Raw genomic sequence first — 13,569 nt, forward strand, 5'->3', positions numbered from 1 at the left:
CAAGTTAAAACAGCGAAAATGTCCTTTCAAAATAAAACGCTTGCTGAGTCGTGTAGTAAGACCTCAAGAGGCCTAGTTGCAACTTGAGCAGTGGAGTGGAAAAGGGGACAAAGAAAGTCTCTTAAAAATACCGAGTTAACTAATAAAACCCCTAGGGGTTTTGTTGTAGCTTGGGCATCTGAGTGAAAAGAGAGAGATTTCTGTGGGCTCAGCCCTTTTAAGTCATGTTCCAGGTGACTCCCCCCTGGGAGGAGGGGTCAAGGGTTAGTGTGGCCCTCGGCCAATTGAAAGGTCAGAAGTCAAGTCTCAGGGAGCGGCTTACAGTGGGGTCCTTCGAAGGATCCAGGAAGTGATTTGCTTCCACATGGAGATAAGATCTCCATGCTGGAATTTTATGTGAGGGGTTACCCGACGCTGGTCTCAAGCTTTATGACCCATTGTCTGATGGTCAGCACACTGGGAGTCTCCCCCAACAGTGTAGATAGTATTTTCTCAGAAAGACACAATCAAACAGAAGCCACTTACTTCAATGTGTGTCCATCAGAAATATAAAAGGTTGAAAAGCTGTCTGTGTATCACATATACACACTAAACTGCATCTTATCTGACATTCCAGCTCCAGTATAAAAGTACCAGGAAAATTCAGATTCCATTTTCATAGTCTCGGCTCATGGTGTAAATGTTTGCCAGGCCCAGGGTTCAAAAGGGTGGTACTTAAACTTTGAACTAATCATGCCGGTGTTTTATGTGTAACATGCAATAGAGCAATCTCACCTCCCATTCACTATAAAGGATAACCTATCCTATCCACCACCTGTCCTCTAGATGGAGGATGAACTCACTCTGTAGCTGTGACGACAGTCATTGGCTAACCCAATTCTAACCCTGACCATAAAACCAAGTCTTAACCCTCAAGCAGTCCATTGAAGTTGTGAAGACTCTGCAAAATGGTCTTACAAAGTCAAAATGTCCTCACGATACTGGTATTGAACCAAAAATTGGCCTTCATAACTACAGATAGACATGCGCACACACACATGCACACTCACACGACAACAGTGCAAACCAACACCAACAATGCTTTATCATTTTGTACTAATCGGTTCTCTTCCTGTATAAGATAAGTTTTTGCATTCGCTAATTTTTATATTTCAGCACAGACCTCTTAAGCAAAAAGGAGAATAACCAAAGAGGAAGTGAGAATACAAAATGCCTCTGCCCCAAAACAGGATATTGTGTTGCTACACTCAGGATGCACAAAATGTTCCTAATCAGCAACAATGAAATATCACTCTACTAACCCGGTCTCATAACCCCACAACTAACCAGTGAATGCTTACACCGACAATAGAGCAAATACATGTTATCAGTCACACTTTTTGTCTCTTTATGTGATTGTAGTTCCTCCACAAGAACACATTTGTATTACAGTTTCGATCATGTTTTAAAATATAATTTAGTTCTGGACACAAACGCACACAGGGTAACAAAAACTGAAAATACGTTTTTTGCAATAAATGGGTCTTGTGAAGAAAATACTTTTCTTAGTAGAAAAGAGACAAAATAAATTCTTCTTCTTTGTTCGGTTTATTGGCAGGTGCACTAACGTCAAGGTGGATTACCGCCATTTACTGTGTCTTCTTCTGCAGATATTTCTCGATTGTCCTACTTTTACAGCATAAAATTTGAGAAGTAGAAAACGTGTATTTCCTCGGACTGTCTGGCTCAACAGTCATTGTATCATAAACATGCAACGGTAGATTCAATGAGACAAAACAACCAAGACAAACAAGTCAGTGCAGTTGTAGTATTCACCGTAAGCTTTAAGTGATAAAAGTCTATACAGACGTTGGTCTGGACAACTAAATCTGAAGAGTCATGCTTACGACGGATCTCTTCAAAACTTCTTTCTTCCTTCTCCACTGGACAGGAAGTGAAAGGGGCAACTTCTTGTCCTTTCTGGAGTGTGACATCTGTGCGAGAAAAAAAAAGTGAAAGTGTCTACGTTGCCCCTACTTCCCGCCCAACCCTTCCCCCCCTTTTTTTTTACTATTAGCAAAATGTTGAAATGTGCCAATCCGAAACATGACACTTTCTCAATGAAAAGGGAGTGCTATTAAGATTCCCTCCTTTTCATGGTCACGCTCATTAGTCCTCTGCTTGCAACACGTGGACGATGTCTGCTGCTGTGAGACTTACCAGAAGAATGCTCAACCCAAGGATAACGCTAGGAGCCTTCGTACTCTTCGTCCTAATATCTCACTGTTCAACAGCAAACGGTACAGTATGAACTCATTAGTGATTATGTATTCTGCATTTTATGCGGAAACCTTTGCACAAAACGAAATTGGGTTGATGATAAATTGATTTCTTATATCAGCCCTTTGGTTTTATTTGTATCTAGGATGCCACAACTGCACTGATAGACTGGTTTGTTTCAAGGATGCTGTGAATGCAACTCTGGTCTGTCAAAGTTGAACAGGAAGCATGTTTTTAAAGAGAGAAGCTTCACTATCTTTCTATCTGTCGTCAGCAATTCTTTTAGATTTATTACAAGGCAAGTTTGAAATACAAATAGCAAATAAACCTATGCATGTGGTGCATGCTGGTCCAAACATGATGGTGTGGAGCTTAATTTTAACAAATTGTATTCAACTTTATAAGTGTGTACTCTCCGCAGATTCCCAATTCTCCCTCACCAACAAGGCCACTGGGTTTTGCCTGTTGAAAAAATTTACCCGTTGCCTTGACATCCGCTGGACGACCGCTAATCGGCTTTTCGCTGTCACCACCAAAAAGTGCCTTGGAGCGCAGGGTAAAAGTGTTGGGAGCGAAGTGAGCCTCTACGACTGTGATGACAAAACCGACCTCCAGAAGTGGGAATGCAAGAATTACACACTGATCGCCCTGAAAGGCAAAGAGCTCTACATTGAAGTCAAAGCTGACGAAACAATTGCCCTCTCCAAAACGGTGGGGCCGAATAACCACCTCACAATCCCGGGGACATCCAGTGGTGCTTGCTCAAGAACATACAGAGGTATAGTATGGAAACCATTGCTTTGGAGGGCACTAGTATTGTAGAGCCATGACAGTGAAGACCACAGTTTCAATTTGCTCATATGAATCGTATTGATTCATACAGAACTGTTTAATTTTAATCAAGCACAACAATTTATCAAGATCCTTAACATTAAACTTTGTCTGTGCATGTCTGGAATTAATCAATAGTGAATGCAACTAGCAAATGAGTTAAGTATGTCCTCAAATAATGGCTAAACAATACACCCATGCAGAAATAGATGTGGCAATTTAAGCAGATGTTATTTGACCAAACTCAAATCTTTTCTTTTAGAACTTTATACACTTGAAGGAAATGCGTTTGGCAAAGTCTGCATGTTTCCCTTCCTGTACAAGGACCGGTGGTTTGGGGAGTGCACCACGTACGACTCTTCACAAAATCGACTTTGGTGTTCAGTTGAAACTAAATATGAACATGAACAGTGGGGATACTGCCCGACTTCTGGTGAGTACTGTTTTCAGGACCCAAATCTTGCGACAGTGACTAGGAAGGAATTAATGAATCTTGTATATGTAAGCATTATATGCATCTTAAGGAAGACTATTTTTAAATCACCACTTTGTTAGACCCCAAGCCCATTTCTTTATACATTTTTTGGTTTCTTTTGGATTATTCATTTAAATGTTAGAATAACTATAGCTTGTCGTTTGCCATATTTCTGTATCAATCATCAGTCACGGACACCTGGGCGAAAAACCTGGTGACAGGATCATATTACCAGCTCAACACTCAGTCAGCACTAACATGGCCGCAGGCTGAAGTCAGCTGCAAACAACAGGGCGCCACCCTGGTCAGTGTCGCAGATCCCAACGAACAAGCTTTTATCTCAGGTAAGGTGCCCCCCGGTGGATTTTAACAGATATTAAGGGTTTGTTTGCTTACACGCAAAACAGCTATTCTGGTGTAAATTGAAATGTTCTGTTAATTTAAAGAACCCTTAATCATCACATTGTGTTGGAAACACTTTAACTTTGACTTGAACTGAGAGAACAGCATAACAAAGAAAAAACACAAATGTTAAAATTTTCGTTCCGTTCGTTCCTGCACTGACACAAAGATCGTGTCTCTTGATTTCTAAAGCCGAAACACACAAAATGATATTATTCAACCGGACAAAAGAGACACGATTCGCAGGCCTATGATCGTTTGACTTTGATTTTGGTCTTTTTGTGGATTTGTTATTACGCAACAAAAAAAGGAACAGTGTGAAAAAGAGGAACAATTTCTTTAGCCTGTCTATTTCTTTTCCGTCTTCCCTCTCTACGACACACAGCACTGGTAGGATCTGGGAAACATAAACTCTGGATCGGGGTGGTTCTGGACCCAGAGCACGGCTGGCAGTGGTCCAATGGGAAGCCTTTCCGCTACTTGAGATGGAGTGAAGGTAAGTCTTACATGAAATCAGTTATCTAATAACATATAGTGAGGATACAAGCAAAGCATTAGTGATGTGATATAATGTATGTGAATGTCCACTACTCTACAGAAGCAAACTCAAGTTAAACCATCATATCTTTTTTTCCTTCTGAAGGAAACCCACTTCATAATCCAGGACACAACTGTGGATTTCTTGAAACTGTCGGCCAGCACTTGTGGCAAAGTTCATCCTGTGTGAAGAGACTGGGCTATGTCTGCTACAAAGACATGGTCCCACCCACTCCCCCCCAAAGTACACACGCATTTCCATCCCTCCTCTGGCTACTGGCATTTTGTTGTGATAAGCTCACTGTACAAGATCAGTCATTCAATCCCTCATATTTGTATTCCATCTATGTTCTTTTTAATCATCAGTTGAGCAAGGATTTTGTGCAAGCCCATGGATTCCCTACAGTGGTCACTGCTTCCACCTTCAGCGCTCTGTACAAACGTGGTCAGATGCACAGAGAGAGTGCCGCAAAGAGCGAGGGGACTTGGTCAGCATCCGCAATGTGGAGGACCAAAGCTTTGTCATCTCTCAGCTTGGATTTGGTAAGTGAGGAGGCCACGGGTATGAAGACAGTCCAATGTTCTCAAACCATCAAGATTGTGCGAGTACATTTTTTGCTGTGGGATGATTTAAACCAATAATGATCAAATTCGAAGTAAAAAGCATATACAACTCTTGGATGTCCATGTCTATAGCATCCGACGAGGAGCTTTGGATTGGACTGAATGACAGGAGGACAGAGGGGCTGTTTGACTGGAGCGACCACTCTGCAGTCAGCTTCACCAGCTGGGAGTATGGGAAACCGATGTCTACTGAGACAGAAGACTGTGTTCTCATCAGGGGGGAGGTAAAAAACATTATGTGGGTATAATGGTGCATATAAATCCTTCTATTCTTAAATGTGTACATGAACACATCATACATGGGGGACGTGTCAGCTCACATCATAATTTGTACTTATTCGGTTTGCACCAAAAAACTCTAAACATTAACGTATGAGGTTTAAAAGTGTATAGATTATCTACCCAGTAAATCTAAGAAATATTTATGTTTTAGTGGTGCTTTCTTCTTTCAGAATGGGAACTGGGCAGATCGATCGTGTGATGAGAAACACGGCTTTATCTGTATGAAGCAGAGTGAAACTGAACCCACTGGAAAAGAATTAGATCTGGACATAGGCTGCAAAGCGGTGAGTGAAGTTTACATGCTATATGAAAAAGCATGTGGATAAAGAGGGTGTGTGTTTAAGATTCAAATTGAAATGTAAAAAGTAACTGGTTGATTCAGTCATCATCTGTAAATTCTATATACCTATATGCATCTACAGATAATATAGCCGATTAAAATAAAGTAACCTTTGAACAACTTTAGAATTGTTTTAAAACACCTTGACTGGTGAACTGCAGATCAATGTCTTTAACAACAGAATGGATATTCAGCCCTTAAACGCAGTTTGATCCAAGCTCGATTTCCAACAGGGTTGGAAAAGACATGGTTCCTACTGCTACTTTGTCGGAGCTGAGACCAAGACCTTTGATGAAGCCAAAGATGGCTGCAAGAGCTCAGACTCCTACTTAGCTGATGTTTCAAATAGGTAGGACATTTTTTTTGTTTTTAGGAGTCATGTGATGCTAGTGCAATCAAGTGTTTGTTTTCTACAATTCAATCCCAAAAGAAACCTATAGACTTGTGTAAATATTTCCAGGGTGGATAATGCCTTCCTTGTCAGCTTGGTGGGGTTGAGACCAGAGAAATACTTCTGGCTCGGGCTCTCGAACCAGAAAGACCTTGATGAGTTTGTGTGGACCAACAGAGACTCTGTGATGTTTACACACTGGAACGCCGAGATGCCAGGTATGAACAAATATGAAACCCATCTTTAGTTGGTTGAGATGAACGGCAAACGCCAAAATTTACATTAGATCATTTTTCAATCAAACACTCAAGGTTACCGGCAGGGTTGTGTTGCCATGACAACTGGGATTTTGGCTGGACTCTGGGATCTGCTGCCCTGCACCAACCATGAAAAATACATCTGCAAACACATGGCCGAAGGGGCAGTTATAACCGCCCCACCTCCCACTCAAACTGCTCTTCAGTGTGCTGAAGGTTGGAGACGAGCGGGCACAAGAAACTTCTGCTTTAAGGTACATCAACAGCTAAATACAAAAGTCAGGCTACGGTAGACTAGTTAAATGATGATCCAACGATATAAATCCTCCACGATACTACTGTCCTTATCTGGCCGACTTAATTTCAACATACACTTCTTGTCTTGAAGTTTTTTACAGGGCCCCGAGCACTTGAGAAAACGTGGTTTGAGGCCAGGGATTACTGTCGGGCCATTGGAGGAGATCTGCTCAGCGTCCACAGCCCAGCGGAGCTATTAGTGTTATATGAGTCGACTAAATACAATTCGAACTCGATGATTAACACAACGCTGATATCCATAACATTATTTCAGCAGTGAATGTCACACTTTTTCAAATGTTAGATGGTCAGATTATTGATGTGTGTTTTTTAAATCGTACAGTAACCATGGAAAGGCCTGGATTGGGCTTCATGTTCCTGATACAAGCACCGGTTATACATGGAGCGATGGATCCCCGGTTAGTTGTGTTTTACAAGTTTTAGAACTAATTTCATAACTCAAACATATTTCAGCATTTTTTCTGTAGATGTATTTTATTCTTATTTACTATGAGTATGTATTTTTGTTTTGTTTTGTTTTGTTCACAGTTAAACTTCCAGCAGTGGCAGGAAGGAGAGCCTAACAACTTTAATAATGCAGAATCATGTGCTGAATTCAGAATTTATTTGACGAAGTCCTGGTTCTGGAATGATGTGAACTGTGAGAGTTACAATGACTGGCTGTGCCAGATCCGCGCAGGTAAAGTTGAGAAAGAATATGAACTAAATTTTTATACTTCGTCTCTTCTGAAGATAAATTAATTGTAAACTTTGTGCCTTCTCCCATTCTACTGAGCTTCCCACATGCTACATATTTCATGAACTCAAACATGTTAAAGAAAGGAAACAACAACCCCAAAAATAAACATACAATTAACCTAATACCTCTCTGACAGTGTCGCTCAAAAGTAAACATTATTATAATTGTAAAAAAAATAATTTATGGCACAGCTGTTTGGATTGCACAAAAGGTTACTATTGCTATACTAAACCAAATACTGTTACCCATAGTAACTCAAACCACGGGGAACCAAACTGACAATCAAATCCCCAATTCATGCTAATGCTGCTGTCATGGGCTTTATTGCCCCACAGGGCTAGATCACACAGCAAGTGTCATGTTGAATATTAATAAGTACTGTAGTGGTAAGAATGGTTGCTTTGTTAGCTTTGTTTTAGCTTTATTCTGATTGACATTGACAGCTGTTTGTGTCTGTGCAGGACGGACTCCAAAACCCCCCCCCGAACGCCACTGTAGTGGGTAAGTTGACATCATAAAGCCACCAACCCACAAAACATCTCGCATGAACACCTTTTCAAATAATTCTTGCTTTCTAGGACGGTTAATTATTTATTATGGAGTGAGGAGGCAAAAAAAAAAGTTCAATGTTTCTTGCAGATAACAACACCACTTCAGATGGATGGCTTTTGTGGAGAGGGAGTCAGTATTTCCTCAACAGATTGTATATGCCCATGGAAGAAGCTCGTCACTACTGTCAGCAGAGGCATAGCGACTTGGTATCTATCAGCACTAAAGAGGAAAACACCTTCTTATTGAAACAGGTCAGTATTTGGTCTGTTTGGTAAACAGCACTCAAATTTGGCATTTTAATAACAAGATTTTTTTTTTATTAAAGCTTCCGTGTATTTCTGTGTGTGCTCTCACAGATATCCAGAGAAGATTTGCAATATTATATTGGTATGTCTGTGGATCTTGACGGATCATTTTGGTGAGTATTAATAAACCCAGAGAAAACTCTTGGGCCGCCATGTAATTTTCAATGATTAAAGTCACAGTAACATTAAAATATGTTCATCCTTAGCTTCAGTAAGGTGACTTGATATTTACATGAATGGGGTTTATGGATGAAACATATCTGGTGTCAGGTGATTGTTTATGTGAGTACAAAATACATTTTTGTATGTGCCTAAAGGTGGATGGATGGCACTTCCCTGTCAGTGCAACAATGGGACGAAAATCAACCTAGTGCTGATGCCTTTGATGAGAACTGTGTATCCATGACTTATTATACGGGTGAGTACTCCAAAGAGAGCTTCAGAGCAAAAAACAAATGAAAGGAAGTCAAATTTAAGTTATCATAGTATATGAATGAAATAAATTAATGACAAGTAAAATGCTACTGGTGAAGTGTGACTCATTGTATCTCGGCTATGCTCACAGGTTTCTGGCGTTCTAACAATTGTGGCCAAGAGCAGCGGTCCATTTGTAAACGAGGAGGCTCAGCACCTGCCAACACTACCGTGGCCCCCACAGTTTCTCCTGTAGGCGGCTGCCCACTGGGGTGGACTAAATTTGACTCGAAGGTTAGAAATCACTGTCAGCCTTAATATAGTTTGATGGTGGAAGAAAAATGCAGACGCTTAATCAAAGAAACCATTGCGCTTGGTTGTAGAGTGACAAAAAATGTGTTCATTTGTTGTCTGCAGTGCTATAGTATCAATAGCCAGAGCATCAACTGGGAAGAAGCAAGAAAACGTTGCATAACCATTGGAGGAAATTTGGTCTCTATTCCTACAAGACGTGTGCAAGGTTTGGTCCATTTCTGTTTATATATTTGTGATGATCACAATCATATACAATAAAGTGTGAAAGTTCATTCTCGACCTGAGAAAAATAACTCATTCGGGGGGGGGGGTCTGCTAGAAAAAGGATCTTGATTTATGCTGTTAATTAATCATATTCCTGCTAATTGTACCCTTCTATTAGGTTTGCTAACCCTAACCCCATTGTCAGCTAACCCTAGCCGGGCCTCTAACTCTGACTGGAAAACAGAAACCTTACCTAACTTCTACGTTTGAAATCTTTCAGCATTTCTAATCACTACAATGGCTAAAGTAGAATCTGCAGATCTGTGGATAGGTTTGAATAGTAAAAAACATGAGGGATTTTACTGGACGGATGGAAAGCCAAGGCGATACACCAACTGGGGATATGCTGTAAGTATGTGTAAAACTGTCATGTACATTACCAGCTATAAATCCTATTTTTCTCTTAACTACAGTGGCTTAACTTCTCATGTTGCTGCAATGATGAAGAAATGGGCTTCAGGGTGTGTCAGTGCATCATTACAGTTTGGGTGTGTGTTTAAGGTTGAAATTGAAACAAGAAGCCCATTTTTAACCAGAGATGGCATTGAAACACTGGTTATTAGTTTAGTATTGATGTACTTGACAGATTAAGCAGTTTTTAACAGCATGCTAATGTATTCATTTTAAAAAATGTCTCCTGTAGAAACTTCAACGTCCTCCTGGGTCCTTTCTCCAAGGATTGACTAAGGTATAATTTCAAGGACCGAAAAACACTAATTTAAAATGTTCATGTTGGACTGAAATAAAATTGACATTTTTAAAACTCATCTGTACTCTACCAGGAAGACTGCGTTGTGATGAACAACAATCCTTTAGGGAAATGGTTGTTTAGGTCTTGCAATGACTCCAATGGTTTTGTCTGTCATCGAAATCTGGGTGAGTTCATCCGTGTTTTAAAAGTGACGATGGCCTAAAAGCTGATCATGCAACATTTTGTTTTAGTATAGTACGTCTTGCATTGAGGCCCCAAGTGCAAATGGTCTACAAAACCTTTCGTCCCCAAAAGTCAAGGTTTACTTTAGTTGCAGCCCATGTTTTAAGAGTAAAATTTGGAAGCATTATTTTGGAAATTGTTAGCAGTGATATAAAGACAAGTTTTGTAAATAATTGGCAAAATTCTTACGTGAAAACATAAGCTAATCGCTTAATTTCTGTCTTGCTCTCTACAGACCCAAATAGCCCGTCTAAACCAGAACCAGTAGTTCCTAGCATCTACGTAGCTCTGGGAAACGACAGCATCAAGGCTGTGACTCAAAATCTGACCTGGGACGATGCCAAGAGACATTGTGAAGGTGAAAAAGCCAACCTGGTTAACCTGCGAAATAAATGGACACAGGCCTATGTTGAACTGCTGGCTATGAATCTCAAAGCTCCTCTTTGGATTGGACTGAACAAGCAGCAGGTACAATGCTGCAAATGTATACAATTTCTGTACTATGGCAAAAAAACTCTCAGTTCCAGTGAAATCATACCTTAAAAACATCTTCTAGTAATATAACTTGAGCTACATCACAGATTTGATTAAGCAAGATTTTTAGCTTCATGACAGTCGGCATAAAACCTCCACAAGACATATGACTATTCTGCTACAACAATAATATAAAACTGTACATTTGTTTAACCTGTTGCTAGTGCTTTATAGAAGTGTATTTCAAACAGAAGTACAAACGTTGTTGAATGTTTGGAGCATGCTGAATAATGTGATCCGCACTTGCTTTCAGACGGGGGGGTATTTTAGGTATATTGATGGCTGGCACTTGAACTTCGCCAGCTGGGCTGAAGAGGAACCAAAAAAGGATCAACCTTGTGTGTACATGGACTTAGATGGAAAATGGAGGACTGCTTTTTGCAATCGGACCATGAATAGTGTGTGTATTCAGTCCACAGGTACATTTTGACCGGAAACATTAATTGATACAGTCCACCACTCATTTGAAGACTCAAACTGTGCAGGATTACATTGTAAATTCTGAGTTACAAACTATATAGGTAAGAATGATGTTTGCTTGTTCACCTATCCCTTAACTGTTACTGTCATGAGGTACTGTAGATATGTTGTTGTATGACAATGATCAAGAGTTACAGTATATGAAGCTTTTATGTTCACAACATCGAATGTCACTGTAAGAAATCCTGTTATGTGTTGATCTCATCATCACCATCTCTGTTCCTCACAGATGTGGCACCAACAGAATCCACCAAATTTCCCGGAGTTTGCCCTGAAGAGAGTGTGCAGTACCACCAGAGCTTTTCCTGGCTACCATTCAGGGGCTACTGTTATTTGTTTGTCTCAGAGGAAAGTTCATGGGCAAACGCAGCTAGCAGTTGTGTACGGCATGGTAAGAGACACTCAGTTCAGAGAGAATGTCACTTTCACAAGTATAGACTGAGAAAAAGCTGCAATATTTGCCCATTAATTTCTTGAATCTGACTCTTTTTGTGTGAAGGTGGAGTCCTGGCTAGCATTGAAGACCCCTCTGAGCAACAATTCCTCAAAAGCAACGTGGAAATATTTCTAGACAGCCACAGCTCGTTCTGGATCGGCCTGTATAAAACTCATAGAGGTATTAACACACTCAGAAAAAGATCGTTTCAAGAGATTCTACTAACTAAAAACGGTTTAGGAAAAGTAAATTAGACAAACCAATCATGAAAAACTTTCTGCTGATCAACGTGAGCTAAACTACGAAGTCACCAAATTGACTGATTGTAGCTCAAATACAATGTTTTCTAAAATGTAATTTACCTCTTTTATTTTGTTGCCTTGTGTAGCTAGCAGATACAGCTGCTTAATGATATGGATATGTTTGTGTTGCACACAGGGACATGGATGTGGTTGGATAAAACCATCTTGGACTACACCAACTGGGCTGAAGATGAGCCCAATTCTGACTTCGGATGTATCGGAACCTCAGATGGGACTTGGCGATCAGGTCGCAGATGGTATGATCGACCATACATCTGTAAAACTCCTAAAGGTATGATCATCACACCCACACAGTTTAAAATACAATATTTTTATAATCACATTACACAAGCTAATGCAGTAAGACAAAACAATAGAAAACACTAGCAGAAAGCTAATAAAAAACATATTTCAGTTTTTAGAAGATATTTGCTTTTTAGCCAATATTGGAGGATATTGCTTTCTGAGCACAGAGGATGTGTCAAGGTTGCCCCTGAATTTATATGTGCAGACCCTCACTACTTTGCCCATCTTAATGGAAAAAATCGACCTGGATGTAGGGGTGGAATAGATTAAAATTAAAAATATTCCATGAGATATTCATTATGTTACCATTCCTCTCCTCTTCCCCATCAGTGATGCCCACTGATCCAGGCACAAAACCTGGTAAGTTTCACATGTTTCACCTTCATTTTTACAGTGAGATAAATTCAAAGTAAAATTTTGTCTTGAATCGTTCGGACTAATCACCTTGGACTTAATCTGTGCAGAACCACACGGAGGTCAGGATCCTCGCAGTCGTGTCCACACCAGCTTGATTGTGGTGCTGATCATTACCATCGCCTCTTCACTGATAGCCGTTGGATTTTTCATCTACAAGAAGGCCCCCCGTTCGTTACCCACCTTTGACAATCCACTGTACTTCAACCGGGAACGATCTCAGCCAGATGTGGTGGACACCAATAAACTGATAGAGAAAGCAGAGGAGGAAACCCCTGAGCCTATTATAGCTCTGTGATTTATCGAGTAGCATAATCTAGTGGGACATACATTGTACTGTATATCTCCGACTGATGTATTACACATTGATGCTTCCTTTATGTTTCGCTATAATTTCTTTTTTTTTTTTACTATATACGGTCTATATTCAGTTATTTAACAGTTTGTCACTAAATGTGAGTTTCAGCTGAGTTGGCGATGTCTTACCTCATGGAACAGAATTTAGGCTCTAGGATGTCTCAATGGGAATAATTAGTATTTTACTTTTTCTTTTTTGATGTATGACTGAATGTATAGGAATGTCACGTTATGCTTATGCCCACCAGATGCTGGTCAATGCTTTTAATTTGAAATCTCCAAGCCTGTCACTGTTAAAATGAACATTAAACTTGGCAAAAAACAATAAATCTTCACTTGTTGCGTTATTTCTTATTCATTTCTTATCAGGTAACCAATGAATTCACTTTGGCTAATGGTTACTGACTGGTAGTTACTCGCATTTCAATAAAACCTCCGCTAGCTCAGGTGCACAGATACAACACATATCCTCTCCTTCCTCCATTTGGCCTCCATGTCATA

The 13,569-nt window shown here is 40.1% G+C and overlaps 1 protein-coding gene across 1 annotated transcript; it reads left to right on the forward strand.

The window, feature by feature from the left end:
• The first annotated feature begins 2,176 nt into the window (after window positions 1-2,176).
• LOC133018088 (macrophage mannose receptor 1-like) lies at window positions 2,177-13,397 on the forward strand. Its single transcript, XM_061084391.1, has 31 exons — window positions 2,177-2,279; window positions 2,681-3,037; window positions 3,353-3,523; window positions 3,754-3,909; window positions 4,353-4,463; window positions 4,611-4,748; window positions 4,871-5,047; window positions 5,201-5,352; window positions 5,581-5,694; window positions 5,984-6,099; window positions 6,211-6,359; window positions 6,453-6,652; window positions 6,787-6,896; window positions 7,039-7,114; window positions 7,245-7,410; window positions 7,933-7,956; window positions 8,095-8,258; window positions 8,364-8,425; window positions 8,630-8,730; window positions 8,878-9,020; window positions 9,144-9,246; window positions 9,526-9,653; window positions 9,949-9,993; window positions 10,088-10,181; window positions 10,475-10,707; window positions 11,027-11,192; window positions 11,483-11,644; window positions 11,753-11,869; window positions 12,128-12,283; window positions 12,628-12,657; window positions 12,762-13,397. The coding sequence occupies exons 1-31, from the start codon at window positions 2,177-2,179 to the stop codon at window positions 13,007-13,009; spliced, it is 4,272 nt and encodes a 1,423-aa protein (XP_060940374.1). The 3' UTR covers window positions 13,010-13,397.
• Window positions 13,398-13,569: the final 172 nt, after the last annotated feature.

Source organism: Limanda limanda, chromosome 13 (assembly GCF_963576545.1).
Source record: "Limanda limanda chromosome 13, fLimLim1.1, whole genome shotgun sequence".
In the NCBI taxonomy this organism is placed as follows: domain Eukaryota; kingdom Metazoa; phylum Chordata; class Actinopteri; order Pleuronectiformes; family Pleuronectidae; genus Limanda; species Limanda limanda.